Source organism: Megascapheus bottae, chromosome 3, assembly GCF_031878675.1.
Source record: "Megascapheus bottae isolate mThoBot1 chromosome 3, mThoBot2.hap1, whole genome shotgun sequence".
Taxonomy (NCBI): domain Eukaryota; kingdom Metazoa; phylum Chordata; class Mammalia; order Rodentia; family Geomyidae; genus Megascapheus; species Megascapheus bottae.
The window spans coordinates 526,176-541,960 of NC_143511.1; the positions used below are offsets into that span (position 1 = coordinate 526,176).

Below are 15,785 nucleotides of genomic sequence, written 5' to 3' on the forward strand. Positions count from 1 at the left end.
ATAAAATAATGGCATTTGCAGGGAAGTGAATGAATCTAGAGTGAATCATGCTGAGTGAGACATGTCAAGACCTAAGGAACAAAAGGCGCATGGTATCCTTAATATGCGGCTATTAAATCCAAAGAGTATAAGAGCGAGGACTCAATAACTGCATACCCAAAGCTATGGACATGGTAATGGAAATACAAACATAACTATATAGACAATAACGTATGACTCTATAATCATAATGTTTTATTTCATAAACTGATATGTTTCTATGACATACAAACGGTTAGCCTAATTTTGATTAAATTCTAAAGACTAAGTCCCAGAGAATGTAATTAGAGATTCCCTCCTTGAACAATTGTTTGTTAAACTTGTCATTTAAAATATGATGTAAACATAAGCCATATAATTAATGATTGTTGTTCTTAAGGCACTATGTTATCTCTCATCACTTCTACTGTCCCTTGGTTATCTCATGTTGTTACACTATCTCACTTTGTTACCTGATATATCGGATATATTTGTATTGGGTTATCTGAAATTGGATAAGGAATGGGGGAAAACAAGATGAGAGGTAGGGGAGGGGGGAAGGGAAATAGGGACCATGACATGTGAAAGGGTATCATTGTGTGGGAATTAAGGCACCATTTATCTGGCAAATATCATGTAACCCTTCTATTAATTACAATAAAAAATATATTTAAAAAAGTGAGTATCTTTTAAAATCTATTTAGAGGGCCTGGAGTTTTGCCTAGTGGTAGAGTGCTTGCCTAGCATGCACAAGGACCCGGGTTCAATTCCTTGGTACCACATACATAGAAAAAAGCCAGAAGTGGTGCTAAGACTCAAGTGGTAGAACTCTAGCCTTGAAAAAGTCCAAGGACAGTGCTCAGGCCCTGAGTTCATGGCCCAGGACTGGCAAAAAAATCTATTTAGAATTCATCTATAAAATCATCATCCTTAACACTTCTTGTTATTATTATGGAAATGCTGAAATAGTCATAAACAAATTTATAATGATCTTACATATAAACTTAACAGTTACCAAGCTTTTTATAATGATCAAATCAGGTTCTTTTTATTGGTGGGATAAGGTAAAAGAGGGGTTACAGTTACATTCATCAGGTAGCAGGTGCATTACTTCTCACACATTGATACCCCTTCTGTTTTCGTCACTGTTTTTGTCATCTTGTTTTCCCCCTTCCCTTCCCTTCTCTTTTTCAATAAACAAATAAAAGTATATACAATATACCAGGTAACAGTTACTAAGATTTTATCCTACTGATTTCATCTATTTTACTGTGTTTTATGTGTCTGTTAACATTTTATAGTAAATCTTGGACCTCATGTATAAAAGTAATAATACTTCATTGTACATATCTAATTTTCTTTATAGGAAACCATTTGCTTATCAACAACTTGTGTCAGTATTGGGTATACCAATCTCTACTACTCCAATGTTGTGAGAGACCTGGAGAAGGTGTGGGGAGGGGTCAGGTCACTGCCTCAGGGAGAGCTGTGCCTAGTTCACACAAGATGAAATGGCAGACCGCAGAAGTCTCCAGAATGAAATGAAAGAGTGCGATCATGGCTCTTCTGAATTTCCAATCCACACAAAGACATAGGTGACCTTGCACCTGGCCAAAGTAGGAGTTGGACAAAGAGTGTAATGATGGCAGAGGATGAGTGGGGTTTGAACTCAGAGCCTCCTATTTGCTAGGCTTGCTCATTGCTATTTCACTGCTATTTTTAGGATAGGGTCATCTTGCCAAGGCACAGACTGAGGTTCAACCCATCTACTTCAGGCTTTCTGATGCTGAGATCACAGGTATGCACTAAGGCATTTAGCTTCACTCTATTTGCTATTTTGTTGACCCTTTTGCCTGGACTGGCATGATACTATGACCCTCAGAATTTGAACCTCCTACATATCTTGAGAAGACAGTGCAAACCATCATAAAAATTCTTATGTTTTTGTATGTCTTGTTATTTTAAAAAATGAGAGCTGGGCTGGGAGTTTAGCCTAGTGGTAGAGTGCTTGCCTAGCATGCATCAAGACCCGGGTTTGATTCCTTAGTACCACATACATAGAAAAAAGCCAAAGTGGTGCTGTGGCTCAAGTGGTAGAGCTCTAGCCTTGAGAAAATCCAAGGACAGTGCTCAGGCCCTGAGCTCAAATCCAGGACTGACAAAAAAAATGAGAGCTGTGTTATATATAATCACTCTACTACTGTCCAAAAATCCCATTATTAGGTTAGTCAAGCTCTTCTTGGGATTAAATAACCCCAAGTTCTGCATCCCACCCATGTTTTGCACTTTCTTGTCTAAACGCTATCTCCATGTGAGCTGTCCTGTCTCTTAATTTACCATCATTTTCTTAAGCTCTGAAGCCTTTCATTTATGGCCCTTACTTGATTGATGAGGCAAGACAGGCTCTAGGTCATTATCTCTCAGAACAAATGTCCTTCTGTCTTTGACATACATCCCAGCCAAGTTTTACTTTGACAGTTACTTACTGCTGGAGCGTAGGAGTCATAGACTTTTGTAGTCATAGGCCGTTCCATTGAGCTCAGGATGAGACTGTAGAATCCTCCACAGGCCACGGGCCCCACACCTGCAGAGGCTCGACTACCACACCACAGTACTGCTTAATTGACAACCTATGCTGCAGTCAGTTTTCATCTGGTAATTTTGAACTTGGCTTGCTTTATTTTTTCTAGAACCTTAAAATACATCAAGCTTTTTCCTGGAGGTATTTCTGCTTTTTGGTATTTTTTAAGGCACATATAGCTATGGGTTTTTCTCATCTTACTGGTCTTACTTTATCCAAATTGTACTTGTATGTTGTACTTTTATTTTCATTAGACCCTAGGCTGATTCCACTCTAGGCTTTCCAAGTCAAAATTTCCAAGTTAAAGATCTAACATGGTTTAAACAGGACTATTTATGTGTATGGATGGAGATTGCTGGATTTTGTCTTGGGTGACACTCTTCCTCTACAGTCATCAAACACTGGCAAAAGAATAGGCATTCTGCAGTGGGGCTTCTTTCCCCAGCTCTCCTTGTATTGGAGGCAAAGGTGGGGATATTGTCTTTGAAGGTGGAAATTCAGTACTCATTCTGGCAATCCAAAGAATAAGCTGTGGAAGCTTGGTTGATATTTGAGTGTACCACTTGAGGGCGTCCTCATCCTTCTTTTCTATTCATTCCACAGAGCTACTGGCCGCCCATGGTGTAGATCAAGAACTTAATTTCATCTGGAACCTGGTTAGTATAATCATGTCCTAAAAAGAGAGCTTGCATGCTCTCTTGCATGGGACAGCCTCACAGCCTAGGACTTTACAGAGAGGTGCCCCGGCTGGGATTCAGGAGGAAGAAGGCACTCTTGAAAAGTAATCCCATTCAGAGGTGGAAAACTTTTATTTCTTCCAAGGACCATTTGGATACTTACAACATCATCATTATGGGCCCTAAAATATTATTACTGTATGAAGACAGGCAGGCAGAAAAAGAAAAAGCATTGCATGCCTGTACCCTTGGACATGAGATTATTTTGTGGGCCTCATAGGACCCACATTCTCCACCCCAAGATGCCCTGGGGAACACATTTCTCAGCCAGTATTCCAAGCATTTAAATCTGATGGTACAATGTTAATGAAAATTACTAAAAAGATTTATCACTATATTCCTCTCCACAGTAAAAACAAAAACTCTGCCATTCCCCCCCCCCTCCTGGGTCTTGAACTCAAGGCCAGGGCTCAGTCCCTAAGGTATTTTGTTGTTTTGTTTTGTTCTATTTTCTTAAAGCTTGTTCACTTCCACTTGAACGCATATCCACTTGGGCTTGTGTTTAGTAGTTAATTGGAGATAAGAGTCTCATTGACCTTCTTCCCAGGCTGACTTTGAACCACCACAATCCGAAGATCTCAGTCTCAGGAACAGGAAGTGTTGTAGGTGTGATCCCAGCTAAACCATTTCAATAATGAACATAAATATACTCAAAATTCAAAGAAAGAATCATAACAAACATCAATATTTCTAGTAATAACCTTTTATTTTAGCCTGTCTATTCAAACCTCTGAGTCTCATGGTTTATTCGGCAATAAAATGGGACTTTGGGATTTAATGGGCAACACTCAACCCTGACCAGGTCCTGAGGAACCATGAGTCTTATCTGCCCAGTTCAGAAAGTGATGTGGGGCTGAGTTGTCTCCTTCTACATTTGTTGTCTATGACTTAGCCAACAATAGACTTGAAACTGCCATAGTTTCACTTCCTGTAGTTCCAGTCACCCAAACTCAGACAGTGTCTGAAAAGATACAACACAATTTGATGTTTAAAGAGACTATATTCACATAACTTGTTACAATATAAATTACCATATTGAGTCACCCCATCCAGCACTCATGTATCTTTGGGTCAATATCATTTATTGCATGAGCGGGAATGTACTTTATCATTTCTATTCCCCATTGCTTAATTTTATATTTGTTAAACATTAAGAAGCCCAGTATTCTTTATTAGAAAAATTAATCGAGATACTTTAGGGGTTTAGAAATAGAAGATGCATTATTACCAAAATACTGATTTTTTTAATTTATTAATTATGGTAAAGTACAATCAAAACTAGTTGGAAAAAGTTACTGGATGCAGTTTCCAATATAACTTTTTTTAAAAAAAATACTAGAAACTAGGATTTTTATTGGAGACCCTCTGTATCCACAGATGGCAGAATTTTATTTACCTCTGCACCTCATCGGAGCGGTTTCAAACAGAGCCAGGTTGATGAGGCTATCCTTTGGGGAGTCAGAATGGTAGCAGGCTCTGTGAGGTCGCGCCTCGGCCTGGACCACCTTCTCCCACGCCTCGCCCCTCTCCATCAGCAGCCAGTCTTCCCAAACTACACGGGCGGCAACGCCCGCCTACTCGTGCCTGTCACTCACAGGGCTTGCCCAATGGCGTCAGCAGGACGGACGGCACGGGGCGGGGCCTGGGTACTGAGGGTCAAGCAGTGCCTACGGAAGAGCCTGAAGTGTCTGAGCTATAGCCGAAAGTTCTCCCCAGACCTCGAAGATGTCGGCCTTGTTGTCCGGTCCACCGTCAGGGCTGCGAGCAAGAGGAGGCTGCAGCCCGGTCGAACCGCCTTCATGCTGGTGAGTACACGCAGCCGGCCCCTCCTGTAGGAGCTGTCTGGACGGCGGGTAGGCGGGCCGCAGGCCTAAGGCCTGTTCTAGGGCCTGAGCAGCTAGCGCCGCGTGTCAGTCAGATCTCCATCGGAGCGTTAATTAAGCCGCGGACCGGACGGAGCTGCTCCGCGCTCGGAACTACATTTCCCGGCAGGCGCTGCGCGAGCAGGAAGCGAGCAGGAAGTCGTGAGCGGGGAAACGCGGTCAGCACGTGGACAGCGACCCTGGTGCGCGCTGCCTAGCCTCTCGGTGCTCTGAGGTGCTGAACTCGGGCCTTTGGGACGAGCTCCCCCGTCCCTACCCCCAGGTCTGCGCTGTATGGCAAGGCCGAGGCTCCCGGAGGACCCCCGTGAGAGCGGCCCCTCCTCCAGGAAGCCCCTGTCCCCATTTTCTGGAATTCTTCCTGAGCACACCAGATCCCCTCCACCTGTCCTGGGTGACCAGGCTTTAAAAAAGAAATGTCTGTGTGTCCCCTCTAGTCCCTGCGTCTTACAAAGAGGGGATGGAGGTTGTCATGCCAGGGAGACAGGACAGATGCACAGAAAAGTCACTGTGAAGAACTAAAGTACCTCCGTTTTGAGGCAGTAGCCATTTTGCTGTCTACATTAAACTATGAGTGACCAGAGCTCACATAAATTACAGGAACAGAATTGTTTACTAAGCCACAGACTACCCCTACTGCAGATAGCTAATCAGGACTCAACCAGCTTGGGAACTTCCCCTTAACTCTAACCGCCCTGAAATGCCCCTACCCCCATCTGATCTTGCTCAAACACCTGGTTGTTGTAATTCTGTGGTTTTTGCCTTTATAAGCCCTGTAAAATTTCAGCTCTGGGCTTCCTCCTAAGCTCCACTGTGTCGGTGTATAGGACGGGCCCGAGCTGCAGCCCGCCTGAATAAAGCCTTGCTTTTGCATTTTGGATGTCTGGCTCTCGGTGGTCTTCTTGGTGGTGGTCCTGCAGCGTGGGCATTACAGTTGGGGGGATAGTCCTGGATACCCCCAGAGACCCCCGAGGCCCCAGACCCTGAAGGTAAGAAAACAGTGCTGTTGATTTGTCTTGTTCTGTCGTTTGTTTGTCTGTTTTGCTTTCATTTTGAGGGCAGCCATTCTGCGTATTTCTTGAAGGGGTTATCAAAACAGACACACTTACACGACAATGCTGAAGGAACTGGGAGACATCCCAGATCCTCCACCCTTGAAGGGGGACCTGTGGAACCCCGTCTTGATACTCATAGAGCACAAGTCAGTTTGGTTTTTGGCCAGAACAGACCGGGAGGGCCTCCTAACCAAGGCTCAATTCACCCACCTTGATCTTGGGTCTGCTCCTTCTGTTCCTTCAAAGGACTCAGCAGATCAACTTGGGAGATCTCCATCTTGTAAGTCTTTTAAATATCAGGCCTGTGTGTATTGTTTTTTCTGTTTTGTTGGAATTGTCTTACCCCTTGTTATTTTGTGGACTGAACGACTGACAAGATTGATAGCCATGGGCAATGTCCCATCCAGTCCCCTAGACTTGACCCTAGCTCACTGGAAGGAAGTTAAGGAGATAGTTCAGAACCAGAGTGTGGCCTTTAAGACGGAAAAGTGGATCACCTGGTGCAAGTCAGAATGGCCTACCTTTGAGGGAGCTAATTGGCCACCTGAGGGGAGCTTTGACATAGGTAAGATAAGAATTTTACAACACCTAATCTACACCCTTCATTCGGGCCATCTGGACCAGGTTCCCTATATAATCACCTGGAGGGAACTCATAGACAGGGTTGCCCCGGCTTGGGTTAGGCCTTTCTTACCACCAACTCCCTCCCCCACTTCTTCCCCTACCCCAATATTCCTTCAAAAGACACAGGGTGAAGAAAAGAGAAACCAAGGAAGAAGAGAAGAAGTTACACCCACCCGTCCTCCAGGGAGGAAGCACGGAGGAGGAAATGTTTCCCCCTCCGTACTCCCCACCCCAGTTGACTCTACCTAATGCACAGGAGGAGGACTTTGAGGAAAATGAAAAGATTCCAGCTGTGACCTCCACTCCAGAGGGTCCCGCCCAGTCAACTCATTAACTCCTGCACTGAGGAGTTACACCTACTCATAATTCTGTTGCTCTTCCCCTTCGCCCTATAGGTCCTGAGGATGCAGATGGTCGACAATAGTTCCAATACTGGCCATTTGCTACTAGTGATCTCTACAATTGGTATACTCAAAATGCCCCCTTTTCTGAGAAACCCCAGGATTTAATTCGCTTGCTTGAAACTATTCTTTTCACACACCAGCTCACTTGAGATGATTGTAGCCAGCTTTTGCAGGTCCTTTTCACCACTGAGGAGAGACATCGTATCCAGGAAGCAGCCTGGAGACTTATCCCCGGCCCCACCAGAGCACTCATCACGAATCCTGTCTTGATCACTGCCTATTTTCCCGAGACCCAACCAGCATGGGACTAAAATATGGCTGAAGGTAGGGAGCAGCTCCTCGTCTATCGCCAGGCTCTGTTGGCAGGTCTCAAGGCGGCGGCTTGCCGACCTACAAATATGGCCAAAGTTTATGTTGTTAGACAGGGAGACAGTGAAAGTCCGGCAGCATATCTTGAGTGGCCCATGGAAGCCTTCAGTCAATACACCCCGTATGATCTTGAGACCCAGGAGTCTGCTCCAATAATTATGTTTGCCTACATAAATCAGGCTGCACCGGACATAAAAGTGAAAATTGCAGGCTCTAGACAGACTTGGTGAAAAATCTGTTAGGAATCTATTAGCAGTGGCAGAGAAGGTTTACAATAAGAGAGAGACAGAAGAACAAAGACAGGAAAGGAAGGACAGAGAATGTGAAATCGAGCATGAAAAGAGAGACAGAGCTAAGGAAAAGCATTTGGCTAGAATTTTGGAGCAACAACAGGCACAACACAAGAAGGATCTCAGGGAAATAGTGACCTCCGTGCAAGCAGGAAGCTTTAGACTGCCTTCTCCTCCAAATAAGGAGCAGAAGCCCAAATACCAATCGAGGGTGGGGAAGAATCAGTGTGCCTGTTACAAGGAGGAGGGGCATTGGATCAAGAATTGCCCAGAGCTAGCCAAGAAAAAGGAAAAAGAACAGAGAGGGGGATCAAGAGTGTTGCCAGCCTTAGAGCTGGCTGAGGACAGTGACTGAGGGGGTCAGGGCTCAGACCCCCTCCCTGAGCCTTAGTGTAACATTGAAAGTGGAGGGGAACCCAGTCACGTTTATGGTAGATACGTGAGCAGAAAATTCAGTGTAATTAGCCCCAAGAGGGCCAGTGTCCACTAAAACAACATGGGTACAAGGTGTGACAGGCACTAAACCCTATAAATGGACTACCCGAAGAACAGTGGACCTGGGAGTGGGCTGGGTAACCCACTCATTTTTAGTCATCCCTGACTGCCCCTATCCATTGCTTGGACGTGATCTCCAAACAAAGATGAAAGCTCAGATGCAGTTCACAGGCAGTGGGGCTTCTGTGATGGATTCAAGAGGAAAGCCTGTTAGTATACTGATAACTAGTAAGTTAGAAGAGGAGTATAGGCTATACCAGCATCCCAAGCCTGAGTCTGTGGAAAATGAGTGGCTACAGGCGTTTCCCCAAACATGGGCAGAAACTGGGGGAATGGGACTGGCAAAACATCATCCTCCAATCTTTGTGGCACTCAAAGCTGGGGTCGACCCAGTAAAAGTTCACCAGTACCCTATGTCACTAGAAGCAAAGAAGGGGATCACTCCCCACATCAGAAAATTGTTAAATTTGGGGGTCCTGAAGCCCATCCAGTCAGCCTGGAATACCCCACTGTTGCCTGTCAAAAAGCCAAATTCTTATGATTACAGACCAGTGCAAGATTTGAGAGAAGTTAACAAAAGGGTAATAGACATCCACCCAACAGTCCCAAACCTGTATACCCTGCTTAGCTCCCTGTCACCGAGCCACATGTAGTATACTGTGTTGGACCTAAAGGATGCCTTCTTCAGCCTGCCCTTAGCCCCACAGAACCAAACCTACTTTGCATTCACTTGGCACCATCCTGAAATCAGGATAAGTTGTCAATTAACCTGGACCAGGCTGCCTCAAGGATTCAAGAACTTGCCTACTATCTTTGACGAGGCGTTACATGAAGACCTAAGTGAGTACCACTCCAAAAATCCCAAAATAAGTCTATTGCAATATGTGGATGACTTGTTAATAGCCGCTCCAGACCAAAAAAAAAAAAGCTGTCTAAAGGAAACGGCTAGGCTCTTAAAGACTCTTGGCAACCTGGGCTATAGGGCCTCCACTAAAAAGGCACAAATCTGTAAACCTGAAGTTACCTATCTGGGCCTCATACTCAAAGAGGGCAAACCTTGGCTGTCGGATGAGCGTAAAGAAACAGTGCTAAAAATCCCTGTGCCTAAGTCAGCCAGACAAGTCAGACAGTTCCTGGGAACAGCAGGCTTTTGCTGGCTGTGGATACCTGGTTTCACTGAGATGGCCAAACCTCTATATGAAGCCACCAAAAAGCTTCCTGAATTTCATTGTACTGACCAGATGCAAAAACCCTTTGAGGCAATTAAGAGAAGCCTTCTGGAGGCCCCTGCCTGATGTGAACAAACTGTTCACACTATTTGTGGCAGAAAATAAAGGAATGGCAAAGGGAGGGCTCACCCAGCCAATTGGATCTTGGAAACAGCCGGTGGCCTACTTGTCAAAGAAATTAGACCCTGTCGACACTGGGTGGCCCCCGTGTCTAAGAATAATAGCTGCGGTAGCTCTCTTAGTAAAGGATGCTGATAAATTGACTTTGGGACAAAACCTGACTGTGGTCACTCCACACCCTCTAGAGAGAGTGCTAAAACAACTGCCCGACCAGTGGATGAGCAATGCCCGCATGGTCCATTACCAGACCTTGTTACTTAACCCTGCGCAGATCAGTTTTTGCGTACCTACAGCCTTAAACCCAGCCACTCTACTGCCAGATCTGGATCTGGAAGCGCCCCTGCATGACGGTGAGCAGATCCTGGCCCAAGCACATAGCCTCAGGCCAGACTTGCTTGCCTCTATCACATGTTGAGCATGCTTGGTTCACGATGGCAGCAGCTTCATTCAAGATTGAAAAAGGTACGTGGGTGTGGCGGTCACCACAGACACTGAGAGAGTGTGGGCGGAAGCACTCCCCCAGGGAACATCTGCACAAAGAGAAGAACTAGTGGCACTAACGAAAGCCTTACAGATGGGAAAAAGAAAGAGACTAAATATCTATACGTACAGCCTGTATGCTTTTACCACCATGCATGTCCATGGAGCCATCTACCAAGAAAAGGGGCTACTGACAGAGGAAGGAAAGGCCATTAAAAACAAACAAGAGATTTTAAGTCTCATCCAGGCCCTGTGGGAACCAGCAAAAATTGCCATCATGCACTGTCCCCGTTATCAAAAAGGAGTTGATGCGGTAACTAGAGGGAATAATCTGGCTGACCAGGCAACCATAGAAGCAGCCCTCCAACCCAGAACAGAAGTATTGACTCTGGTAGACCCAAGGCCACGAGTGTTGCCTCATGTGCCTCAGTATTTCCAAGACGACTTGGAATGGATAACGAAAATTCCCATGGCCCACAAACCCCCGGACAGAGAAGGGAACAAAAACTGATGAGGGAAAACTCATCTTGCCGCAAGAGCTGGGTAGAGGGGATTCTTAAGAGGATCCACCGAGTTTCTCACATGGGAACCTGAATGCAGGACTTGCTCTGACACTCCAAAGTGAAAATTAGGCAAGGAAGTTAACTTATTGAGGACATTGTTAAAAATTGTTAGGCCTGTCAGCTCACCAACGCCCCCAATCAACCGGGTACAAAAGGAGCTTGCCTCCATGGGGATAGGCCAGGTATGTATTGGGAAGTAGATTTCACTGAAATTAAACCTGGAAAATTTGGATACAAATATTTGCTAGTTTTTGTAGACACCTTTTCAGGATGGGTTGAAGCCTATCCAACGAAGCATGAGACCTCGCATGTCATGGCTAAGAAGATCCTGGAAGAAATCCTACCCAGGTACGGCTTCCCATCCACTATTGGGTCAGACAGCATGCCCCAGCCCGCGGGGTTCTGTCAACTGAGACCCGGGAGGGAACTGTACCTAAATGAGTGGGACAGACAAACACTAAGGAATGAGACCAAGACAGTGTTCTGATCAAGGTCTGTTTATTGAAAACCAACAGGGGCTTATATAGAGCCCTAAGGCAGGAACTAGGCTCAGTGAAAAAATTTTTTGTCAGCATGAGTCTGTGAGAACAGGACTTGGGCAATTTGGTCGTTAAGATAACTGGTCTGTGAGAAAGTGAGAAAGATAATGGGTCTGTGAGAATAGGACATGGGGCAATTTGGTCGGGGGGGGGGGCAATTTGGTCCAGGTGTTTGTGGTCTTTCCTGAGAGAATAGAGCAGCCTAAAACCTATCAGGTTAAAAGTCTTTAGCCAACAAGTTAAGAGACCCTGAGGCAGTCTCCAACAAGTCCCCCTTTTTGTATTTATAAGTGAGCACATATGGCAACATTGGTAACGATAGGCATTAATCTGAGAGGGGAGACAGAGGCACTGATCCTTCATGCGTTTTAGAGGCAGAAGGAGGGAATCGATCTGTTGGTTGGCAGTCGTGTCCCTTATTTAAAGCCTCGAGTGTCGTTTTGAGAAGGAGGGGATTAGCAAGGGAAATGGTCCCATACTCACAGGGTCGCGTCTCATGATGATGCGACACCAACCCCCATGTTATTGCACGTATCTCTCAAGGGGTCCCACATGCTAGTTTTACTAGCCCCTTTGCACTAGCAATGCACCTCTTAGGCAGATGCCTTCACCCAGACGGTGTGCGCTATGTGGGACTAAGGCGCAGTTTCCATAGGAGAGCCATATGGTACATCCAGGTCTTCAAAAGCCAATTGATGATAATGAACTTGTATGGGTTTTGCCATCAGGGTATCTACGTGCTGCTTAATTGTGGAGAGCCGGAGCAGCCGCCATTACAAGATGGCGCCTGCTTCCTGCCTCGCTCCTTGTAAACAACTTCTTTGTTCTCCTTATTTGGTATGTGAGTGCAGGGCCTTTGCTCTATTCCACTGAGTCTGCACAAATGATGTCAAGGGCCTGCCCAATCCCGAGCTTTAAAGTGTCCCTGGCAACGGAGCAGCCAATGGTAAAGAGCCCAGTGTCCTTTAAACTTATATAAGCAACTGTACTTCCCTGCCCGGGGCCCCTCTGCTTCAGCTCTCCCTTCAATCAAGTTGCTCTTCAATAAAGCGTGATACTGGACGAATCCTCGTGTGGTGGTCGTTCTTCCCTGCTGGTCAGGGGCGCCGATCCCCGCACTTAATAAATGAAACAAGCCTGTTAACAATACATGGTCCAATCATAACAATTAATAATAAAGCAAGCAAAGGTCCTAGCAGGGGCAAGAGATAAGGTAAGAGTCCATTAGTCCACTGGAGGGGATTGTCAGCCAGCTCTTTTCGCCTTCTTTCCAAATCTTCCTGAAGATTTGATTTTTGATTTTGTCTCGGACAATGCCAGACTTGTTTGTGTAGAAGCAACATCGTTCCTGTAGAGCCAAACAGATATCTCCCTTTTCTGCAGTTAACAGATCTAACCCTCTTCTGTTCTGAAGTACTACCTCTGCCAAGGAATCTAGCTGGTCCTGTAAATCTCGGACAGTATTAGATAATGCTTGTACATCCCCAATTAATTGTGTTGATAGTTGATTGTACTGATGTAAGGACACACCCAACCCTGCTGTTCCTACAGCTGCAGTAATCCCTAAGGTTGCAAGGAAGGAGATAAGCGTAACTGCTCGTTTGTGTCTATTACCTCCTATCATATCAAAACTAGGGATGGGCAGGGGCTCGTCCCCTGACACAATACTTATATCAGGGAGTAATAAGGCAAGAACGCAATCACCTGTCCAATTGAACGGTAGTCTGGGGTAGGCCAGGTTTCCTCCACAGACGAATACTGTGCCGTTAGGGGGGCAAAGAGACAGGGTAGGTGAAGGATAATTATTTAACATCCAACTATCAGAGGGGTAAGCACCAACATCAACATCCATGGTATTGTTTTGCATTGCTCCTGAGAAGCAAGTTGTAAAGTTACCCATAGGCTGTACCCTAAATGGGAGGCCAGTGGAGCACATATCCTTCGCACTTACATTATAATTGGCGAAAATGGCCAAAGGCATAACCGCCCCTGCTGCCAGGCAAAGCGAACAATTACTAGCAAGTGTGGAGTTAGAACCGTTGAGTAGGAAAAAGGTGGTGTTTAGGATATCCATTGTATTTGTATCTAATTCTAACACCTGAGATTTGGGCAAGGCTAGGGGATGATATACAAGCTTAGGCAGTTGGGATTTTAATGAATTTAGTACTTGAATACATTTAACAGCATCTGTGGGCCCTCCTCCATCGGATACGCCTACAGGGGCCTTAACGGGCCAGCAAGAGGGTTTACCAACAGCACCTTCACAGCCGGCAAGCTGTAACTGGGTATGGAGTCTTGTATGTCCAAAAAGGCCATTGGTCACATGTGTGGCTGTTCCTCCAGGAGAAGCGGTTATTGTCAAGGAGGCTTGGAAATACTGAAGGCCTTGTTTGTCCAAACAAATAGAGGCTGATGTATAGCAAGAACTGTGCACTGCTGTGGTATACATACAAGATGCTGAGCAATTTTGCCTAGCTTGGCCTGGGTTAGGGGGAACTATTTTTGGCTTATATTTACAAATCCACTCAGGTCTGTGGAATCCTACAGATGTGGTATTTTTCTCTGCGCGGAGGTAGGCCACCTTAGTTGTGCAGTCAACTGTTTGGGTATAACTACTAGGGGCCTCAGACCAATATCCTCCCCTGCATTCGCAGGGAGGACCAAAAAGTGCAGCATAAAGCTCCATTTTTGAGGGGGGTGGTCCAAAACCTGAATCTACATTTTTAATTATTATTGAAGCCAAAAGCCATAAAGGTGCAAATTTTGGCTGCATTTTTAATTTGTCAAACCACAGGGATGGCCACTAAAATATGTTCTATTTCCCAAGAGGTCCCGCTTGGCCAATTCACAAACTGCCTATATGGCTAGAATAGCACAAAGACAACCAATAAGGAGAAGTACCAGAGCGATGAACAGGATTTTCCAGCCAAGATTTTCCATGTGACACCTGTAAAAAAAAAAAAGAAAATATTCTCAGGGCCCGTTACAGGCTCTGGAGAGGCATTATTAAGATTTTAGGGGTCTCACTGGTTGGTGGCTGATCATCATCTTGTACCACACTGTCAATGGGTTTTAGGAGCCTTTCAGGCAACCATCGAGCTGACACCTCAACATGGTCGAACACACATGCTGATCTTTGTCCCCATATCAGGACAGGATCTGGTCCTTTCCACTGGAATGTTAATGGATCCTTCTACATAGTTTGAGCAAAATTTTTATTTGTTTGAGGGTGCCACAGTCGATCGGCTGCAGATTTTCCATTGGTATCTAAGGTAAGGAAATTAATGACGAATAGGACATGATGAAGAATATTTTGGGGGGATCCTTTGGTGGAGTATAAGTGCCCATTTTTTATTTTATGAAGGGTATTCTTAATTGTCTGATGAGCCCTTTCAACAATTCCCTGGCCTTGAGGGTTATAGGGGATGCCAGTGATGTGTTTTATTTGTAATTGATGACAAAATTGTTGAAAATTTTTTCCAATGTATCCAGGGCCATTATCAGTTTTAATAATGTTGGGTTTTCCCATAACAGCTAAACAATTAAGAATATGAGCAATAACATTTTTTGAGGCCTCGCCAGTATGTAGTGTGGCAAAAATGAATCCACTAAAAGTATCAATAGTAACATGAAGGTATTTAAGAGTGCCAAAGGAAGGGATATGGGTAACATCCATTTGCCACAATTCATTAGGAACCAATCCTCGAGGATTAACACCTAAATGAGGTATTGGCAATAGGGTAAAACAATTTTGACATTGCTTAACAATTTGTCTTGCTTGTTCCCTGGTAATTTTAAACATAAGGTGGAGGGTTTGGGCATTTAAATAATGTAAAGCATGAGCTTGTTGGGCCTGGGCTAGAGAATTAGGTTGTACATAAAAAAACCTGTTTAGTGGCTAAATCAGTTAATTTATTGCCCGCAACAAGGGGTCCGGGAAGCTCAGGATGGGACCGAATGTGCCCAACATAAAACGGGTACTGTCTCTGATGTATATAGGATTGAATAAGAGGGAAAAGGGGGGAAGCATTGGTGTTAGGATTAATAAAGGGAACAGTCTCAAGTAAAGGAATAGAATGAGCAATATAGGCACTATCTGTATACAAATTAAAAGATCGGTGGGGAGTTGTGCAAAGACTTGGAGAACTGCAAAAAGCTCTACCAATTGGGCTGAAGGATAAGATGTGTTTATGGAGGTGACCTTGCCCTCAATGGAAAAGGCTGCTTGTCCATTGGAAGAGCCATCAGTAAACACCAGAGCTGCACCAGCTAATGGCACTCTCTTTGTCAGGGAAGGAAAAGTAAAGGATTGATGCTGCAAAAACTGTAAAAGCTTACTGGCAAGATAGTGATTGTCAATTTTACTGGCAAAGGAAATACAAGAAATTGCCCAATTAATAT

The 15,785-nt window shown here is 44.9% G+C and overlaps 2 protein-coding genes, 1 long non-coding RNA gene and 1 pseudogene across 3 annotated transcripts in view; 2 read left to right on the forward strand and 2 right to left on the reverse strand.

The window, feature by feature from the left end:
• Positions 1 to 4,021: 4,021 nt before the first annotated feature.
• On the reverse strand, positions 4,022 to 5,245 carry LOC150064756 (uncharacterized). Its single transcript, XR_016534714.1, has 2 exons — positions 4,733 to 5,245; positions 4,022 to 4,297 (listed from the first exon to the last, which is right to left on the reverse strand). It is a non-coding gene; the product is annotated as an uncharacterized LOC150064756 (long non-coding RNA).
• LOC150064757 (uncharacterized) overlaps positions 4,987 to 15,785 on the forward strand; it is a 39,977-nt gene continuing 29,178 nt past the window's right edge. The window contains exon 1 of the mRNA XM_090329046.1: positions 4,987 to 5,141. The gene's annotated coding sequence lies outside the window, so the exon portion shown is untranslated. The remainder of the gene's footprint in view (positions 5,142 to 15,785) is intronic.
• On the forward strand, positions 7,636 to 11,510 carry LOC150064758 (uncharacterized; annotated as a pseudogene).
• Positions 12,482 to 13,879, reverse strand: LOC150064759 (syncytin-1-like). Its single transcript, XM_090329045.1, is given in 2 exon segments — positions 12,482 to 12,673; positions 12,676 to 13,879. Coding segments are annotated over 2 exon segments (1,350 nt in total). The 5' UTR covers positions 13,834 to 13,879.